This window comes from Mirounga angustirostris, unplaced genomic scaffold (assembly GCF_029215605.1).
Source record: "Mirounga angustirostris isolate CCGP_5_RB_7025 unplaced genomic scaffold, mMirAng1.0.hap1 SCAF_2, whole genome shotgun sequence".
Classification (NCBI taxonomy): domain Eukaryota; kingdom Metazoa; phylum Chordata; class Mammalia; order Carnivora; family Phocidae; genus Mirounga; species Mirounga angustirostris.
Window position 1 is genome coordinate 2,417,029 of NW_026991710.1, and position 18,198 is coordinate 2,435,226.

General features: G+C 55.4%; 1 protein-coding gene across 6 annotated transcripts in view; it reads left to right on the forward strand.

Annotated features, from left to right (window-relative positions):
• RGS12 (regulator of G protein signaling 12) overlaps window positions 1–18,198 on the forward strand; it is a 114,622-nt gene that overhangs the window by 42,176 nt on the left and 54,248 nt on the right. The window contains exons 1-3 of one of the 6 annotated variants that reach the window (XM_064584212.1): window positions 9,325–9,519; window positions 11,289–11,409; window positions 11,649–11,902. The exons of the other annotated variants lie outside the window; for them this stretch is intronic. Of the exons in view, the coding sequence (XP_064440282.1) occupies window positions 11,849–11,902 (54 nt within the window). The 5' untranslated portion in view covers window positions 9,325–9,519; window positions 11,289–11,409; window positions 11,649–11,848. Of the gene's footprint in view, window positions 1–9,324; window positions 9,520–11,288; window positions 11,410–11,648; window positions 11,903–18,198 lie in introns of those variants that run through there. 6 annotated transcript variants of the gene reach the window in all.

The following is an 18,198-nucleotide window of genomic DNA, read 5'->3' on the forward strand; positions in this document are numbered from 1 at the left end:
CCCGGTGGGAAGCGGGAAGCCCTCTCCTCCGTGCGGGGCCTGGGCACACGCTCTCGCACGGGCCCCTTGAGCACCTGTGGGGGCGAGGGGGCCAGCCACGGACTGCTGGGTGACAGGTGGCCAGACGCCGCTCGCAGGGGCCGCTCCCACGCAGCTCTGGTCACCCCTCCTCTCTGGCACCGAGCGCCGTCAGACTGGAATTTCTCCATTTCAGTGGAAGAGCATCTTTGTTACTTTGCATTTCACTGATGACGAGCGAGGCCGAGTGGCCCATTGCGGGCTCTCTGGCCAGTCAGGTTCTCACCATTCTGAATTAGCAGCCTATTCATATCCCTTTTCTATTTTTAAAAAAGATTTTGAAGTACTTCTTTATATATTATTCTGGATATGGGTCCTTTGTCAAATAAATGTTTTGAAAAAATTTTTGTGGCTCATTTCCGCCTTTGTTTAGGGTGTCATTAGTTATACGTGTATTTAATTGCGGTGAACTGTTGTAGCGTGAAATCCCCTGCTGTTAAGCGTCCAGCTCAGTGGCATCACGCACATCCACAGTGTCGCACGGCTGTCCCCACCCTCCGTCCCCAGCACTCTTCCTCTTGCAACACGGAAACTGTCCCCGTGAGACACGGACTCCTTGTCCCCCTCCCCTAGTCCCTGGTGCCCACCGCCACACTTTCTGTCTCTGTGGTTTTGCTGACCCTAGGCCCCTTCTGTCAGGACAGTCACACAGGACTTGTGCTTTTGTGTCTGGCTTATCTCACTGGGCACAGTGTTCTCCAGGTTCTTCCACGGTGTAGCAGGTGGCAGAACGTCCTTCTGTTTTCTCCATTTTGTCCACCTTATGGGTAGTCCACACTGTGTCCGTCTGTCCATCCAACAGTGGACGCTTAGGTTGCTCCCACCTTTTGGCTGCCATGGAGAATCCTGCTGTGAACACGGTTGTGCAAATATCCGTTTGGTTCTGTTTTAAAAACTAACTCTAAATAAGATCATTTCTTACAGCCTGAATAACGATAAACTGAAACAAACAACTTTAGTTGTTTCTTGCTTAGAATAGTAGGTTAATTTGTGTTTTCGTGTGAAATTGGAATCACTGACTGTTAGAGCCGGAAGGGGCCTTTGAGACCACTGCATCTTTGAGGCTGGATGTGGGGGGTTGTCAGAGTCGGAGGGCGGGCCTGGGGCGGGGGGGGGGGGGTGTAGGCCGGAAGCTGGAGCTGGGCTGGTGGTGGGACCCCTCGCCCGTGGTCTTGTGTTAGCTGGGGGCAGTTCAGGCCGGCATGCCGTGCTTGGCCAGCCGTGGTCAGCACCCATGCTCTCGTGGAAGAAGCAGAGGTGTGCATGCCACGCTCGTGGCCGTGCTCAGGCAAGGCCCGGTCTGCCGGGTGGGGGCCCTCAGAGTGGTGCTGCTCCCGCCGGAAGGGGGTGTCTCGACTACGCCCACGTTCTCAGGTTAGGCGGCTTGCCAGGTGTTATGTCTGCGTGTTTCTGGAAGGGGCGTGGAAGGGGTCTGAGCCACCACGAGGTGACGAGGTAGCACCAGCCGGGCTCGCGGTGGCAGCCTGTGGTCAGACCTCCATGTCTCTGACGTGGGCCCCGGCCCGCTCAGGCCGCTGCGGTTGTTGCTCACTTCTCCTCGCCCACGAGGAAGTGCCGGGGCTCCCCACCCCACGCCACCCGCCGTGCACCGTGGTCTGCTCTTGATTGAGGGCAGGCTGGCAGCTCCTATCTTGTCTCTCTGACCTTCAGATCAGCTCCGCAAGGAGCCTGTCATGATCTCTGTTGTACAGATAGGGAAACTGAGGTGCAGGTTCAACAGCATTTTCCAGGCCATGCCAGGCTGCAAGCTGTGGTCTTTCTGCCACATCTGGGACCTCTCACTTTTGTTAAAGTGGTACGATAGAGACATAAGATTGAATCTTTGCTATTTTTTCTTCTGTCTGAGGATTTCAAAATGTAGAAGCTGCGCATAACTTTCGTGAACCCTCGCCACTGGTAAGCCTCTTTCTACGGGCAGCTCGTTTAACACATTGTCTGTCCTTCCCTTTGTTATTCTTTAGCAGGTGTCCTAGGCAGTCTCTGAGACTGTCCCAGACTCTTGGTCTTCACTGCCTTGTATGGTCCCCTCCCCAGAGGCACTGGCTTTCACATCAGCCTTCAACTGGTGCTTAATCATCCTGGGCCTTTTAGGAACACCCTCTGCACGTTGCACCCTGCCAGGGGCCTCTGCATCCCCTCGACCACCAGCAGCCCGGCTCCTCGTCACGAGTCCAGTCTCGAGTCCACTTCCCTGGAGCCCATCGGCACACCAGCATCTTGGTTGTGTCCCCTGGAGGTAGAGTCCGATGGAGAGCTATTTAAGCCTGGGGACGATGAGGAGGACCCAGGAGGACCATAGAAAATGGTAAATGTGTGGGTCAATCCAGATGAATGGTGACTGTATAAAACAAGAATAACCGTGTTTTGTTTGGTTTAAAAATATATCAATTTACCTGACAGCACAGCAGTAGTCTGAGCGCTGGGAGAGGGGACGCAAGGGTCGGGCGCTTGCCTCAGTTTAATCAAGTTAATCCTTGATTCTTACAACAGGAGGATGCATGCTGTAATCCTTAGGGTAACCTGAGACAATAAAATACTGAGTAATTTTAGGTTGCAAGAGGGGAAAATGGAGTTATAAAAAACAGTCAGCTCAGAAGAAGGTGAGACAGTTGGGAGGCGAGAGGACAGGAGGGCGAGAGCAGGAAGCTGCTGACAAGAGGCGGCGTTCACTAGAGCGCTGGGTGAAGTCCAGATATGTCAGTAAGTACATCGATTTTATTTATTTATTTATGTATTTATTTATTTATGTATTTATTTATTTATTTTAAGATTTTTATTTATTTGACAGACAGCGAGAGAGGGAAGTAAGTACATCGATTTTATTTATTTATTTATTTTAAGATTTTTATTTATTTGACAGAGAGACAGTGAGAGAGGGAACACAAGCAGGGGGAGTGGGAGAGGGAGAAGCAGGCTTCCTGCCAAGCAGGGAGCCCGATGCGGGGCTCGATCCCAGGACCCTGGGATCATGACCTGAGCTGAAGACAGACGCTTAACGACTGAGCCACCCAGGCACCCCAAGGATATGGTATTTCTTTTTTTTTTTTTTTTTAAAGATTTTATTTATTTACCTGAGACAGAGAGAATGAGAGACAGAGAGCATGAGAAGGAGGAGGGTCAGAGGGAGAAGCAGACCCCCTGCCGAGCAGGGAGCCCGATGCGGGATTCGATCCCAGGACCCTGGCATCCTGACCTGAGCCGAAGGCAGACGCCCAACGACTGAGCCCCCAGGCCCCCCAGTACATTGATTTTAAATGAATTCAATATTCTAATTAAAAAGAAAAGATGGTCAGCCTGCATGAAAAATCTGATTATACTCTTACTAGAGACACGTGTAAAACTTGAGGACACAGAAAGCGATCAGAAGAATGAGAAAAGACTCACCGTGCAACGCTAATCAGAAGAATGTGATGGGGCACCTGGGGACGACTCCCAACTTGGCCTCCTGGACCACACGCGGCACTGCCCCCGATGAGCGCGTTCTCTCCACTCCCTTATGGGACGTGTATGAACGTTGACCACATGCTTGACCATAAAGCAAGTCTCAGCAGCTGCAGAGGACTCCTGACAGAGTCTGTCCCCTGCCACAGCCAGGGGGACTGGAATCCAGCGACGAGGAGGCAGGCCCACACACCTGTGGGTACGCGATCCGCCAAGCACTCTGTAGTTGAAAGGAGAATCCCTGTGGAGGTCGGAGCAGAGTGGGATGATGCTGAAACGCACGCATCTGACCTGTGGCACCCAGCTGCCCCCGTGCCAAGGGGGCGCTCACAGTGCTTTGATACAGGCATGAGAGAGGACTGAACGTGGAAGGTTGTCTGGAGCCTAGAGAGAGAGCAGTGAGACTGACCTGGAGGCAGTAGAGGCCGGGCAGTGAGGGAGGCAGAAGCAGAAATTAATGAAACAGAAAATTAACGGGCTGAACCAGCAAAAGAATCCCTGAAGTTGGGCTTACTTCCCAACTCTTTGTATGAGGCCTTAAAAACCTTGGCCCCGAAAGCTGATGAGGACCTGAGCGGAGAGGGGCGGGGTAGGGCTGCCCAGCGGGGAGCACAGGTGGAAGGACGTCACGCCCTTGACAGACGCACAGCCCAGCAGGTCACATTCATTCCAGGGACGTGATTTTTTTCATACCTGAAAGTCAGTATAATTAACTACATTAAGAGAGGAAAGTAGAAAAATCGTCTGTCATCTCAACAGAAGCAGGAAAAACATTTGGGAAAAGCCAGTATCCATTCATGGTAAAAAACAAAACAAAATGGAAATTAAAGGGAACTTCTTTAATCTGACAAGGATATAAAAACCCCGAGAGCACGCAGCATACTTAAGCTTTCCCTGTGAGGTCAGGAGCAAGAGGAAAGATGTACACTGTTACCGTGTTGTTCAAGTGTTTATCGCCAGTCTCAGCATACTAAGAAAGTAAAAACAACAGAAATTTTAAAACCGCAAAAAAAAGATGAAAGTGTTCTTAGTCTTATATGATGTGATTAGGACGTCAAAAATCTAAAAGAATTTATGGAGTCATTATTAAAATTAATGAATGCTTGGCAAGGTTGTTGGATATTCTGTCAATATACACCATTCAGCTGTGGGTACAGTTAGAAAATACCATGTGGATTCAATGCAATTTTAATCAAAATCCCAACAGGTGTTTTGTTGAACTTAAGAAGATGATTCTGAAGTTGGCATAGAAATGCAAAGGGTAGCCAGGGTATTCTTTTTTATTTATTTATTTTTTTATTATGTTACGTTAATCACCATACATTACATCATTAGTTTTTGCAGTCAAATGCTCTACCACTGAGCTATACCCCCCCCATCATTAGTTTTAGATGACGTGTTCCATGATTCATTGTTTGTGCATAACACCCAGTGCTCCATGCAGAACGTGCCCTCTTTAATACCCATCACCAGGCTAACCTATCCCCCCCACCCCCTCCCCTCTAGAACCCTCACTTTGTTTTTCAGAGTCCATCATCTCTCATGGTTCGTCTACCTCTCCGATTTCCCCCGCTTCATTCTTCCCCTCCTGCTACCTTCTTCTTCTTTTTTTTTCTTAACATATATTGCATTATTTTTTTCAGAGGTACAGATCTGAGACTCAACAGTCCTGCACAATTCACAGCGCTCACCAGAGCACATACCCTCCCCAGTGTCTATCACCAAGTCACCCCATCCCTCCCACCCCACCCCCCACTCCAGCAACCCTTAGTTTGTTTCCTGAGATTAAGAATTCCTCATATCACTGAGGTCATATGATACATGTCTTTCTCTGATTGACTTATTTTGCTCAGCATAAAGCCCTCTAGTTCCATTCACGTCATTGCAAATGGCAAGAGCTCATTCCTTTTGATGGCTGCATAATATTCCATCGTATATATATACCACATCTTCTTTATCCATTCATCTGTCGATGGACATCTTGGCTCTTTCCATAGTTTTAGCCAGGATATTCTTGAAGAAGAATAGTAGGAGGACTTCTGCTATTTGCTACCAAAACTTATGACAGAGTGGGAGTAAATCAAGACTGTGTAAGTGTTGGTACACGGATGGACAGACAGACAGTGGACTAGAAGAGCATGCGCAGAAATAGACCCAGTGCCTGCATATGTGGGCTGTGTGCAGAGCAGGGCTGAGTGTGATCTTTTCAGTGGTGCTGGAATAGGAGACATCCACGTGGGAAAAAGAAAGTCAGTCGGTCCTCCCCATGCCGTACAAACACAGCTAAATCCAGCTGTGCTGCAGATGTGACGTGCAGAGAGCACAGGAGCGTCACCAGAGGGTCACGCAGCCACACAGCCTTGGGTGTGGGGGTGGAGAAGACTTTAAACCCCACACAAAGAGCATGAACCATAAAGGCAAAGGCTGCTGCCCCAACTTGGTGAACGTCAGGACCCTCCATTCATGCGAACGCATGTGCTAGAACACCGGGGTGTGTGGAGGGGTGGCCCCCAAGGCCCATCCATCCAAGGACGCCTGCCAGAGAAGAGTGGCCAAGAGACTTGGGGGGCATTTTATGGAAGATGATGCCCCGAGGGCTCATCCAGCCACGCTGGTCGTCAGGGACGTGCCGTGACTGCTGTGGTGAGGTCAGCAAGCCGGGCGGCTGGAGTGAGGACCGCGGTGTCGCGTGTCGGTGTGGCTGGGTGTGTGGGGGGCACACACACCCTGCCATCTGGAGCTCCACTCCATCCGAAGTAGACGTCACGTGCGCGGAGGGACGTGCGCGAGCGTCCGACCAGTGCCGGGGGGGGGCCGCCTGCCTGTCCGCCCGCCCTGGGAAGGACAGGTAAGCTGTGATTTCTTCGTGCAGCGGGACGCGCCGTGGCCGCCTCGGGAGCGCAGGTCAACGTCCCAGAAAGAAGGCAGACACCAAAGATTCCATTTCCGTACGTCAGAAAATAGGCCACACTGAGCCGCGGCGTGTGGTTGTATGTTCAGCGTAGAACCGTGGAGAGAGGCTGGAATGTGGCTTTTCGTTATGGCCTGGGAGGAGCCCCATGGGCTGCACTTCGTGATGAATCTCTGAACCGCACATTCCCACTATGTGCTCCTTTCCGAATTTGTGTTCCAGCTTCCAGAAAACATGCTCAGCCTGAGCCTCGCAGCCCTGCTGACTGCTGGGGTGGGCAGTAGTCACCGGCTGGGGTCTTGCAGGTGAGCCTGAGAGAGGAGGAAGATGGGACAGAGGAGCCGGGGCCTGCCCTCAGCAGATGAGCTGCTGACAGGTGGCGGGAACGGGGAAGGGCCTTGTGGGGTGGGGTCCGAGAATGAGACAGTTGCTAGAGAAAGGTCAGAAGTGAGTTCTTGTGTGTTTTATTTATTTATTTTTTAAGATTTTATTTATTTGACAGAGAGAGCACAAGCAGAGGGAGAGGGAGAAGCAGGCCTCCCGCCGAGCAGGGAGCCCGATGGGGGCTCGATCCCAGGACGCTGGGATCATGACCTGAGCCGAAGGCAGACACTTAACTGAGCCACCCAGGCATCCCTCTTGTGTGTTTTAATAAAGGTGCCCATTTTGGTCATGACCATGGCAGACGGTCACCCAGGAGGCAGTGACCTGAGAGGCCGGTCGGGAAGAACATGGCCCGCCCTGTAGGCCTAGCGTGGACTGCGGGGCGTCTCTGCCCCCTAGGTGTTTAGTCAGGCACGGATCGGGGCATGAACCGACGGTCTTGATGTTTGTGAGAGGCTGCCAAGGTGCAGAGGGCCCAGGAGAGGGGCCCCGGGGGCAGGGGGGCTGAGCTGAATGTGCACAGCCTTAAAAGGGAGCCATGTCCCCGAGACCAGCACGGGAGGCCCGAGTCTCTAGAGGTCCTCCGTCGAGTGTCGCCGTCGTGGGCTGTTGGCCATGGAGTCGGAAGCGTGTGCTCTTTGTGCATGCAGCTGGGCTGATCTCGGGGTCCCACCACAGAGCGCAGAATGGGTGCAGCGGGGAGCGGCGAGTGCAGGTCGGTGGGAGCTTCTCTCCTTAGCTGTTTGGACCAGCGTGCCGCGTGCCAGGAAGTCCTCCGTGGTGCAGAATGTGAGAGACTGCTTGGGTGACAGGTGTGAGTGTGTGGGGTCAGCAGACAGTGTTGGGAAGGTGCTTGCGCAGCCCAGCAGGGACGGCTGTCACGGGTGGGGGTTGGAAATGGCCCGTGAGCCCCCAGGGCACAGGGGAAGGGAGAAGGGTGCCCTGGGACCTTCCGTGCCTCTGATTTGGTGCAGGCGTGGCAGGAAGGCTCTTGGATTGAGCTGAGGGGTGCCTGGCGCTTGGCCAGGGCCCAGGGAGGGGGTCGAGGGTCATTAGGGTGAAGAAAGGCCCCTGGACCTGGGGACACCAGTGGGAGGCCTCTGGTACTGCGGACATCCTGGAAGGAGGCATGGCACATTTGTGGCAGGGGGATGTCAGGGGGGACTGGAATAGGTTTGTGACCAGAGATGGGCCCCTCTGAGGAGGGAGTGTTCACGTTGAGCCATCGATGCGAGGGGCCAGCACGTGAAGGTCTCGGGAACAGAAGGCAGGGAGGGCCAGGGTGAGACCTGGGGTCTTACTCTAAGCGTAAAGGAGGCTTTGGGGAAACTCACAACAGGGAGCTGAGGGAGAGAGTGATGCTTCTGTGTTGAATGTGGAGAACTTGGGTGTGTTCATCGCCCGGGTCAGTGGGGCTGTGTGTGGAAGGGTCTCTGGCAGACGCAGGGGCAGAGCAGGAGGTCCTCCCTGTGTGTGGAGGTCTAGAGGTCTAGAGCACCGTGCTGGGAGGAAGTCGGCTGGGGAGACGGCCCAGGTGTGGTTAGCAAGGACTGGCAGTTCAGGGCCTGGACAGCAGAGGGCGCCGAGGTCATACATTTCCTTCCAACCTGCCCAGACTGGGGCGGGGGGCGGCGGGGGGTGCCTGCACCTGAGGTTGGGCTGCTCCCCGTGTTCATCTCCCTCTGCCATGCTGGAACCTTTAGTAGAGTGTGCGTGTTCCAGAAGACCTGGGAAGTCCTGATGGGTCCAGGGCATTCAGGGGAAGGTGCTCCTCCCCCTCCCAAGACTGGCGTGGGGCTGGGGGCAAGAACCCATGAGGGGCGCCTGGGGAGGTGGGAGGCTGCCGCCAGGAGGGCTCCTGCCAGAATACAGGAGGGGCTCTCAGCAGGATTTTCTAGGTGGCCACAGAGGGTTCTCTCCCTGCCTGGCTTGCCTGTGTTCCCGCTGGAATGTCCTCTGCTGCCATTCCCAAGTGCTTACACTGGATTCCCAGCTCAGATCAGACCCCTGGGCAGGTGCGGGGCAGAGGGAACAAGGGGCCCCTGGGGTCTCCCCAGCCTGGTGATGCACCAGTGGGTGCTTTGGACCTACTTCCTGTTGTCTGGGTTCCTGGGCCAGAGCTCCCCATCGAAGGCCCCTGGCTCTTCTGCTAGGCGGCTCACGTGGTCAGGCAGGCCTGGGGTTGGGGGCCGAGGACCCCCCACCCTCCTGCTGAGCTGGCACTCTCCCTGCTGCCCCTCTGCGCAGCTCACTGCCACCCTGCACCGCCACCCCCACCAGATTTTTCTTGTACCCAAACCTGCACCTGGTTTTATTAGGGGCTCATCTTTGTGGGCCCAGGTCTGAATTCAGTCTCCAACCGGCCCTGAGCCAACATACCCATCAGAATAGGGAGGATGCGATGGTGAGTGTGTCTGGTGTCCTGGACACTTGCCCTCAGCAGCTGCTGGGACTCTGGGATGCTTGGACAGCCTGGGAATCTCTCCTTCCCCTGCAGGTGAGCCGGGCTCTGGGGGCCAAGGTGCCATCCAGCATAGGGGGTCTGTCGCCAGATTCTTGCCCCCGTCCCTTCCCTTTCCTCGCCCTGCAGACAGCAGAGAAGGGCAGGCGGACAGCCAGAGGGGAGACACAGAAAGCCTGCAAAGAACACAAGGATGCAGAGAGACTGTGGCGCGTGGAGCCAGGTAGGGGCAGGCCACTGTTCAGGCCACACGTGACGGACCACACAGACAAGATGAAATTGCGCTTCCTCTGCTGGGGTGTGGGCATTTCTGTCTGAAGTGATTAAAAGAAAAAGAAGCTTGGCCCCTGAGTGGTAGTGTGGATGGCTCAGCGCCCAGGTGCTGGGTTTTCTCGAGGTCCTGGCCAGAGGTCCCACGGGGCGCCCTGTGGGCATGGCCTTCCTATTCTGTAGTCTGGTTCCATTCTTGGTCCCTGGTGGTCCTCCGAGGTCTGGCAGGCCTTCGGGACTAGGGCCAAACCTACAAATTAGTACAGGCCCCTTGGAAATCGGTAGGGCAAATAACCAGGGTCACAGAGTCACGGGCTCGACTGACCACCCACGAAAACCTGCCAGAGTGTGTCCTCAGAAGGTGCGTGTGTGTGCATGCATGGGTGTGTGCCTGTTGGAGGGTGAAGTTGGGCAGGAGGGGTGGCGGTGAGTGGGTTGGGGAAGGAGGGTGGCATGTGTCCTGTCTGTTTGCCCACTGGGCCTGGCCAGAGCCTGTCTCAGCCTTGCCAGTCTGTGGTTGATACCACACAGCGCCCTGCCCGCCACTTCCTCTCTTCCAGCCGCCGGGGGAAGGAGGTGGGCTTGTGGGCTTTGTCTGCCAGACTTGATTTATTCCCAGAAGAGGTGACGTGTTGGTGTACCCGGGAGATCTATCTGTTAGTGGAGGCCCCCACTTCCTTCATACTGCCGACTGTCCTGTTTGGGAAAGACGATCTTGGAGAGCAGGCGGAGGGGGTGGGCCATGGAACTTAAGGATGAAGCCCCAGCGAGGGCAGGGGCTCTAGGCCCCTCCAGGCCTGGCGGGTCAACCACGGGAGCCCTGGACTCCTAGGAGGGTTGGAAGGAGCTCTCTGGGCTGAGGCTTGTTACATCACCCCCACTAGGCGCAGGGTGCAGGGGCCAGGGGGAGAGGTGGGGCTGCCTGGCGCATCCCTGCCCACCTCCGGGGGGCCCATGCCGTAGGCTGCTGCTCCCATCCCCGCCTCTCTCACCGGGTCCTAGCCTTCCGTGCAGCCTTCCCTGCGTCCCCCAGCCCGTCCCCCAGCCCTGGGCTGTGCTCTCCCCCTCCCAGCCCCTCCCTCGCCCACCCCCCTCAGGCCAGGTGCTTCCTGTGCTCAGTGGTGGCGGTGTGGATGGTCATGGTGGCTTCTGCCCCTTCCTCGCTTTTGCCTTGACATCAGTTCATACTTTTGTTGTGTGTGGATCTTTTGAGAAAAGCAGTCTGAGGCAGCTTGAGCTGATGCCCGTGGTTCGTCTGCAAGATTTTCACCTTTCAGGCAGGCACCGTACATTTCTGCATTAAACACCATCCTGTGCTCGGTGTCCCAGACTTCCTTCACCGAATGCTCACGTTGGGAATACTCATGTTTCTCCCACGGAAAAGCAAAAGTCAGGACAGGCTCAGCATGGTCAGTGCGGTCAGCTGAGGGCCCGACCCCAAACCTGAGGGCCATCCTCCCAGCCTCTTGACCCTGTTGGCATTGAGTTTGCAGCCCTGGATAGGATGCTTCCCAAGGTCTGTGGCTGCCTAACCCTCCATGGTGGGGTGGGCATGCTGAGCCCTGGAGCCCGTGCAGAGGGGATCCAGACACGGATAACGTGGTGCAAAGAAGTCCTTTGGGGTGAGCAGTTTGCCCTTGGGTCTCCAGAAAGTCAACAGGTCCGTTTGCAGTGATACCTAAGTTCTAGACTCAGTTTCCTGTTTCTTCTTCCTCTGTCCAGCAGGATCTGCCGTGGTTCCCTCCCTCTCAGCCTGTGTCAGGCGTCAGAAGGCAGATGAGGCGGATCATGGGACAGAGATAGATGCGTGAGACGGGTTTTAGGAATACGGCCGAATCCGCAGGTTGGCATCACATAAACTCGTGCATATGGAGGCTTATAATAGAATCGTCAGCAACTGTAATTAAGGCTGTGAACTGCGCCACGCTGCTAAAAAAACAAATTCTCTGCAGCTGTTGTACTGACTGAGAATTACCCCTATCAGCTGAAGTTTTATTCTTCTGATTTGGTAGAGGAAATACTTGAAAAATGATCTCACAGCGTGACTTATGTAAACGGCTTTTTTTTTTTTTTCCACACGAGACAATTGAGATAGAGTCTGAATCCCTGGCAAACCACAGCTTCCTGCAGTGTCCTGTTGCCATGGGTTACGGAGGGAGCGGAATGGAACTTCATCTGAAATGTCTTTAAACTTCCCTGACATGCACGGGCATGCGGCTGCGTCGAATGGTATAGTGTAGATCCGCACGCCTGGTGTGGGTCGGAAGTGTTCTTGCCCTAAGATGAATTTGGGAAAAGGGCTGTCAAAGGAAACGCACATGTTAAATGATCAGCAGGTAAGTTATTCTAGCTGTTTCTTGTCATTTAACAGATCTTCTGTAAGACAACTTGGCATCTCCGTGACTGTTTTGTTTTTAAACTGTTCAGCGAATGGTAGATTTTAGGTGTGAACTTTGAAAACAGTGCTTGTCTGCATCACGGAGCTCAAGCACACGCCCGGGGCTCTGGGACCCCAGGCCCCCGGAGCGAGGCTGGGCCGGGCCGGTCGGCTGCAGCGAGGCCAGCCCAGCCTCCCCGGCTCCCAGCTGCTTGCCTTGAAGTTGGCCCTACAGAGAGCATCCCATGCTTTTCTCGTCCTTACTGGAGGAATGAGATTTTAAGCAGATTTTAAGGCAAGTGAGCTCATTGTGTTGAAGTGTTAAATTTCAACTGGATTATTAAAATCTATCATAGCCTTTAAATCACCATTTTGTATTTAATATTGTAAAACGTAGTGAGGTGATTCTGCCTCATACAGGTACACAGGGAACTTCTGGCATAGGAATTATTATCTGAGCTTTTATATATAAAGTTGAACTTACTATGAAACTTAAAAAAAAAAAGGTTTGAGATTTAAAAAAGAATGTTTCTTTTCCTCTTGTGGCTGGGCTGTGTTGACATAAAGGTAAAAAGAAATTACTTACACGAGATTGTCACTAATTACGGGGTACTGATTTTAAATTCATTCTTTTCTGAGAGTTGTTTCATCCTGATATTTTCCAAATGCCCAGGGAGCTCTGGGGAGCTGCAGGGGAGTCAGTTAGAAGTGACGGGTTTGGATGTGAGGTGAAGGGGAAGGAGCTGTCTCCTTCCCTTTACATGGAAAATAGGAATAGGTCAGTTGGAGAGGTCACGGATCATCCTGATGCAGTGAGTGCCGATTTTAATGTATTTTAAAAATACTCGGGATGTAGTTTGCAAAGCCCAGGGACTACTAACGCTCACTCGAGAGGGTGGAGAGGCGCCTTTGATGTTTACGGGCGTGCCTGCCGCAGGGCCGCCTCTGGCTGCCTCGTGTTCCCATAGACCCCCCTCCTCGTCCTGGATGGAAAAGTGAATTTTGAATATATTGTGACCTTTGTGGGCCTATTAGCCAGTTAGTTATTTGTACATATGCGTAGGCTGCATTTTCAGTTCAATGGTATATAAAGGCAAGTTTTAGAAAATGTTGGTTTTTATTCTGAGTAAAAAAAAAAAGGTCACTAAAAATCTGCTTTGTGCTTGCCTGTATAAATGATTTGGATCCCTTCCAAACCTCTTGCAAAGGCTCAAACTGGCAAGTAAGTTGCTGGCATGGGTGTGTGAAGACCGGGTGGTATGGTTGTGTTAAGCAGCATAGACGAGCAGCCCCCTCCCCTCTGGGGTCGAGGGGTGCCGGAAGGTCGTGGGATGAGTGGTAGGTACTGCGTGCAGCTCCACCGGGCTCCAGGGGGCCCGTGGGAAAGCGGGCGGAAGGCGGGTCCTTGTGGGGGGCTAACCCCGCAGGCCCATGGGCAAGGGGAGTGAGATTGGGGGGCCCGTGTGGGAAGGCTGGCTCCGCGCCTCACTGGCTCTGCTTCTCCCTCGGAGCCTCCGCTTGCTGGTGCGGAAGTGGGGGTGCCCCGGGGGGCCAGGCCGCCATCCGCAGTGTGTGTGCGTGCTCAGTGGACGCCGTGCGGCGGGAAAGGATGTGTTTCTTGCAGGCGGAGAGCCCTTCCGCCTCCGTGGGAGCGCTTTCCCACGGTCGTTTGAGGAGCACAAAGGAGAGCCGGTGGTTGCCGGCCCAGGAAAAGCGAGAGGCTCTCGGCCAAACGAACAGATCGCAGTTTGTCCATCTTGTAAGGAGTGAAGTTGAGCGGACGTAGACTTGGAACGTGCACATGTGCCCCTTTGTCCGAGCAAAGCCGTCCGTCGTCCTCCAAGCACGTCAGGACAGGTGTCAGCCGCAGAGGCTGCCAAGGCTGCGTGGGGGACACAAACCCCACAGCCTGAAAGGAATAGGAGCGTCACAAGAAGAAAGCTGCGGCAGGCGTCCCGTGTGGACCCCTCGCCCCGCTGCCCCTGTGGCACTTGGGGGGCTGGGCCTCCCGTCCGGGGCTGCGGCCCCCACCCTGCCTCCCACCGGCGGGGCTGCCCACGGAGCTCAGTCCCTCCTGGGCTCTGTCCCTCCTTCCTGGTCCTAAACTACAGACCCCACTGGGCTGCACGCTTGGCAGAGGTTTGCCGGGCAGGGGCTTGGGAGCACATCTCATGTCACCGATGCCTTTTGAGGTCCGTCTGCCCCGGCGGCTGCCTTGGGGCTGCTACTGCGTGAGGGAAAGAACTTCCCAGAGACCAAGCGGCTTTCGCCTCTTCGTGCACTGGGGCTCTGGGTAGCATTTTGAAAGTAAGAAGGGCTGCACTAGAAGGACGCGGTGGAGTGTTCTGGGTGCCGTGGGATGAGCGGTGGAGGTGGCCGTGCTCTCGGGGCGCCTCATCGGGGCGTGCAAAGGGCGAGCGGGTCCCGCAGAGAGCCCCACAGAGAGCCCCGCAGAGGCTGGAGGAAGACAGGGAGGTGGCGGGGAGGAGGCCGCTGGGCTTGCACCTGGGGAGGCCCAGGCTCGGTGGGGAAGAAGGCAGGGCTGGCCACGCGAGCAGGGCCGCTGTGGCGCCACGGATGGGCTGGGCCGGCTCCGGTCACAGGCCCACGGGGGTCGGGGCGGGTGGCAGGGGGGAGAGCTGAGAGCGGGCTTAGGTCCCCAGGGGAGGCCGTGTGGGCTGCCCGGCTCCCAGGCTGGCTGTGGGGTGGGAGCGAGCGCGGCAGGCCGCCCTTCTGTGGGCCGCCTCCCGCCCGGCTGGCTCCGAACCTCTGGGATGAGCGGGGTGGGCTGCACAGAATTCTTTTGCATTTGGCTGAGTTTCTCTTTTTTTAGCTCAGATGAACGGACTTCTCTTCACTGCCCGTCTCTCCTATCGGCCTGTCCCACTCACAGGGCTCCCACGGTGCCAAGCAGAGCTGGGTGGAGGGCCGCGGGCCTGTGTCCAGTGGGCTGGCCCTGCGTGACTGGCGGTCAGTCAGTCGGTGCGTACTTTGCCCCAGATCGCTTTCGACCCTAAAACCCTTGGGGGAGGGGCCTCGGGTCTGTGATCCGTGTTCATCCCACTTAAGGCACTGGTTGCACACATTCTTCTCTCGCTGTTTGAGGCTCTGCTCCTGGCTGTCTGTATAAGAAGACCCCCCGGTCTATTTGCAGTGGACTCCAGTTTCTGTCTGCACGTTCTCCCCTCTCCTTCAGTAAGAGGTGGGCCGCCTTGCAGCAACAGCTCTTCCTCCCTGGTATTTGCTGAAGACGGTCCTGCCTTCTGCACCCCCAGTCCTGGGGTGCGGCCGGCATGCAGGCTTCTTCCTCCCTGATCCCGCGAGGGGTGTCCAGTGCACTGCCCCTTCTCACCATCCGTCCCTGAATGACTTGTCTGTCAGTGCTTGTCATCCTCCCACGAAAGAAAGGCCAGATTTCCTAAAACAGCAGGATGTCTGGGTGTCCCAGCATTTGACCAGCTTTCCTGGGGGCCCCATTCCCTCAGGATCCCTCCCTGGCTTCTCTCCTCCAGGTGCCTCCAAGCTATCACTTAGAGGCTGCCCTCTCCAGCCTGCCTCTGCAGCGGGGACCCCACGCTCCAGACCCAGCAGCGGGTCCATGTCCGCTCCCAGCTCCCTCTGGACGTGCAGGAGGCGGGTGGGGAACAGTGGCCAAGTCGGACTTGGGCTTCTCCCTCGGTCTCCCCTGCCCCTCACTCAGGCCATCCCTCGAGCCCTCCGTGTCGGCAGGCCCGTGGACCAGCCCTCCAAATCTGTCCTTGCATTCTTCCTTCCTTGCCCCACCTTGCTCTCTTGCCAGCACCCTGGGCGCTGCTCACTGCCCTGCATCAGCCCTTCTCCAGCGACACCCTGCGGGGACACCTTTGTGTGCCCTTCTCTGTGCCATGCTCTCCCGTGGCACCTGACTTGCCCAGGCAGCAGGGAGCTGACATTTTTGGATTCATCTTCAGCGCCCAGCAGAAGCACCTGGGGGCAGGGCTGCCCGGTCTGGTGTGTGGCTCTGTTGCATGCATCCCTCGCGCCTGCAGAGGCGTTGATGAGTGGAAGCAGTCTCAGCTGGAACTCCCCCGGCCCTGCCTGACCCACAGGGCAACTGCTGGAGCCCAGGGGCTGCTGGGAGCTGATGGAGCCAGCCTGGGGAGGACGGGGGGCTCCACCTTGAGGCTCAGCTCTGCTGGGTGGAGGTTTTAAAACCACCGACACATCTCAGCCTTTATGAGAAAGCGAGTCCCTGGGGTTGGGCTTCAACTTCACACGAGAGTGGGGCTTGGATTCCGGCCTCCTGCGTGTCCCTGCATGTCCCATTCCTGCAGGAGCTCCTCCGTGACAGTGTCTGAGAGCTAGACATGGTGCCGCCTCCTGCACAGAGCATCCCAGGAAGGCCGTGCCTACCTTCACTTCACTGGCGGTCCCTCCTGTCTTGGGGTGCGAGGTCGTGGGCATCATCCCAGACCTTCGGCCGCTTCCCACCCCGTGTCTTTCTTGAATTGGGCCAGCCAGTGAGGAAATGGGGTTTGCAGTCTTTATGTCAAGGTCAGAGGATTTCTGGGTGAGGTCAGATGCTCACACCGAACACCTAGTGTTAGTGTGGGGCCTGTGTGCCGTGCCGCTCATCGGGGTGTTTGCAAAGTGCACCATCTCAGCCTTCACTGAGGGTGTGACATGAACATTCAGTCTTAAATCCTTGGGGAAATGCTGTCATTGTGGGTTTGGCCTTCTTGGCTCTCTTCTGATTTTATTGAAGAATGAAGAGGTCTCTGGGAAGCAGGTGCACACACGCACACGCACTTTAGAGAGCGAAGCCCAGGTTCCATTCTGAGCTCTGGGGCTCTGCCCACATCTGACACTCGGTTGCCCCGTCCCCTCCCCCCTGCAAACACTGTGATGGGTCCACCCCCGCCCACGTCGTGTGGCACTGAAAGCGCCCAGAGTGCCCTCACCCCATGCCATTCACCCCATGTCATCCCTATCTCCCGGATCACAGAAATTCTTCATTGTGAACATCACAGTTTGAACCTCCCGTGAACCTGTGTCATGGGAGGCCCTATGTCCAGGTGTCTCTGGTTGGAGCTGCTGGAAAGCAGTGGTGTGGGGTGTGCGTGTGCTCGTGACTCATATGCGTGAACATGGAGAGAGCGGGGCTGGGATAGAACATTGTGGCATCCCAGCGTGGGGACGGGTGCTGAACACAGCCCTCTCGCCGGGCCTCTGGGAGGTCGCTCCTGTGCCCTGCCACCAAGGGACCTGGGAGCTGACTGGCAAGGGCAGACATCAAGGCTGTGGTGGGCCTGCCTCAGGGGCCTGGCAAGGAAGGCTTCCCTGAGAAGGCGTAGCTGGGGCCACAGCCAGGTAGGTGGGCTGCAGGTGAGGCCGCAGGTGGGAGCGGGGCGGGGTGGGGGGGGAGGGGTGTGAGAAGTGGCACACTGAGGGTCCAGGAGGGGCTGGGTCCTTCCTGCAGCAGCTCTCAGAGCCCTGGGACTACACTCTGCAGGGGGAGATGCGGGTCACGTGGGGACCTCGCGCACGTGATGCGTGTGCTCACGTGCACACACATGTGTGACTGAAGCTGGGCCTGAGCACAGCATGGATCCCGGGAAGTACTTGGTATTTTCCTTTCACATTTTTCTATCCATCTTACTTGGTGGCTGACAAATGCGGCTCATGGCCCTCGAATTGATTTGACAGCTCCTTAGGGGATTGTGGTTGGGTGTGAAGACCCCTGGGCCCATGGAGCCCAAGTCAGGGCATAGCGCCCCCAACAGGCCCCACATGGGCCTGCTCGCTTCCACACTCGGTCCAGCGAGGAGTCACTTAAAACTTAAATGATCAAGTTTTCATTATTTTGAAAAAATTTTTAAAGATTTTATTTATTCATTTGAGAGAGAGCGTGCACGGTGTGCACGAGCAGGAGAAGGGGTGGAGGGAGAAGGAGAAGCAGGCTCTCCGCTGAGCGCTGAGCACCGATCCCAGGACCCTGGGATCATGACCTGAGTGAAAGGCAGACGCTTAACCGACTGAGCCACCCAGGGGCCCCATTGATGAAGTTTTTAAAAAGTCAAATAAGTGTATATTAGATACAAATAGGAAGTGTTAAATTCTTAAGGTTTTTCATCATTTGGGTTATTTATATTCTCTTTGTATTCAAAACATTTGATGCATTTGGGCAACTTACAGCCTTTGGTCTCTTATTTAGGACTCAGATAGGACTGATTAATACTTTTTATGTCTAAGCTAGGAAATTTTGTCAGTGATTCA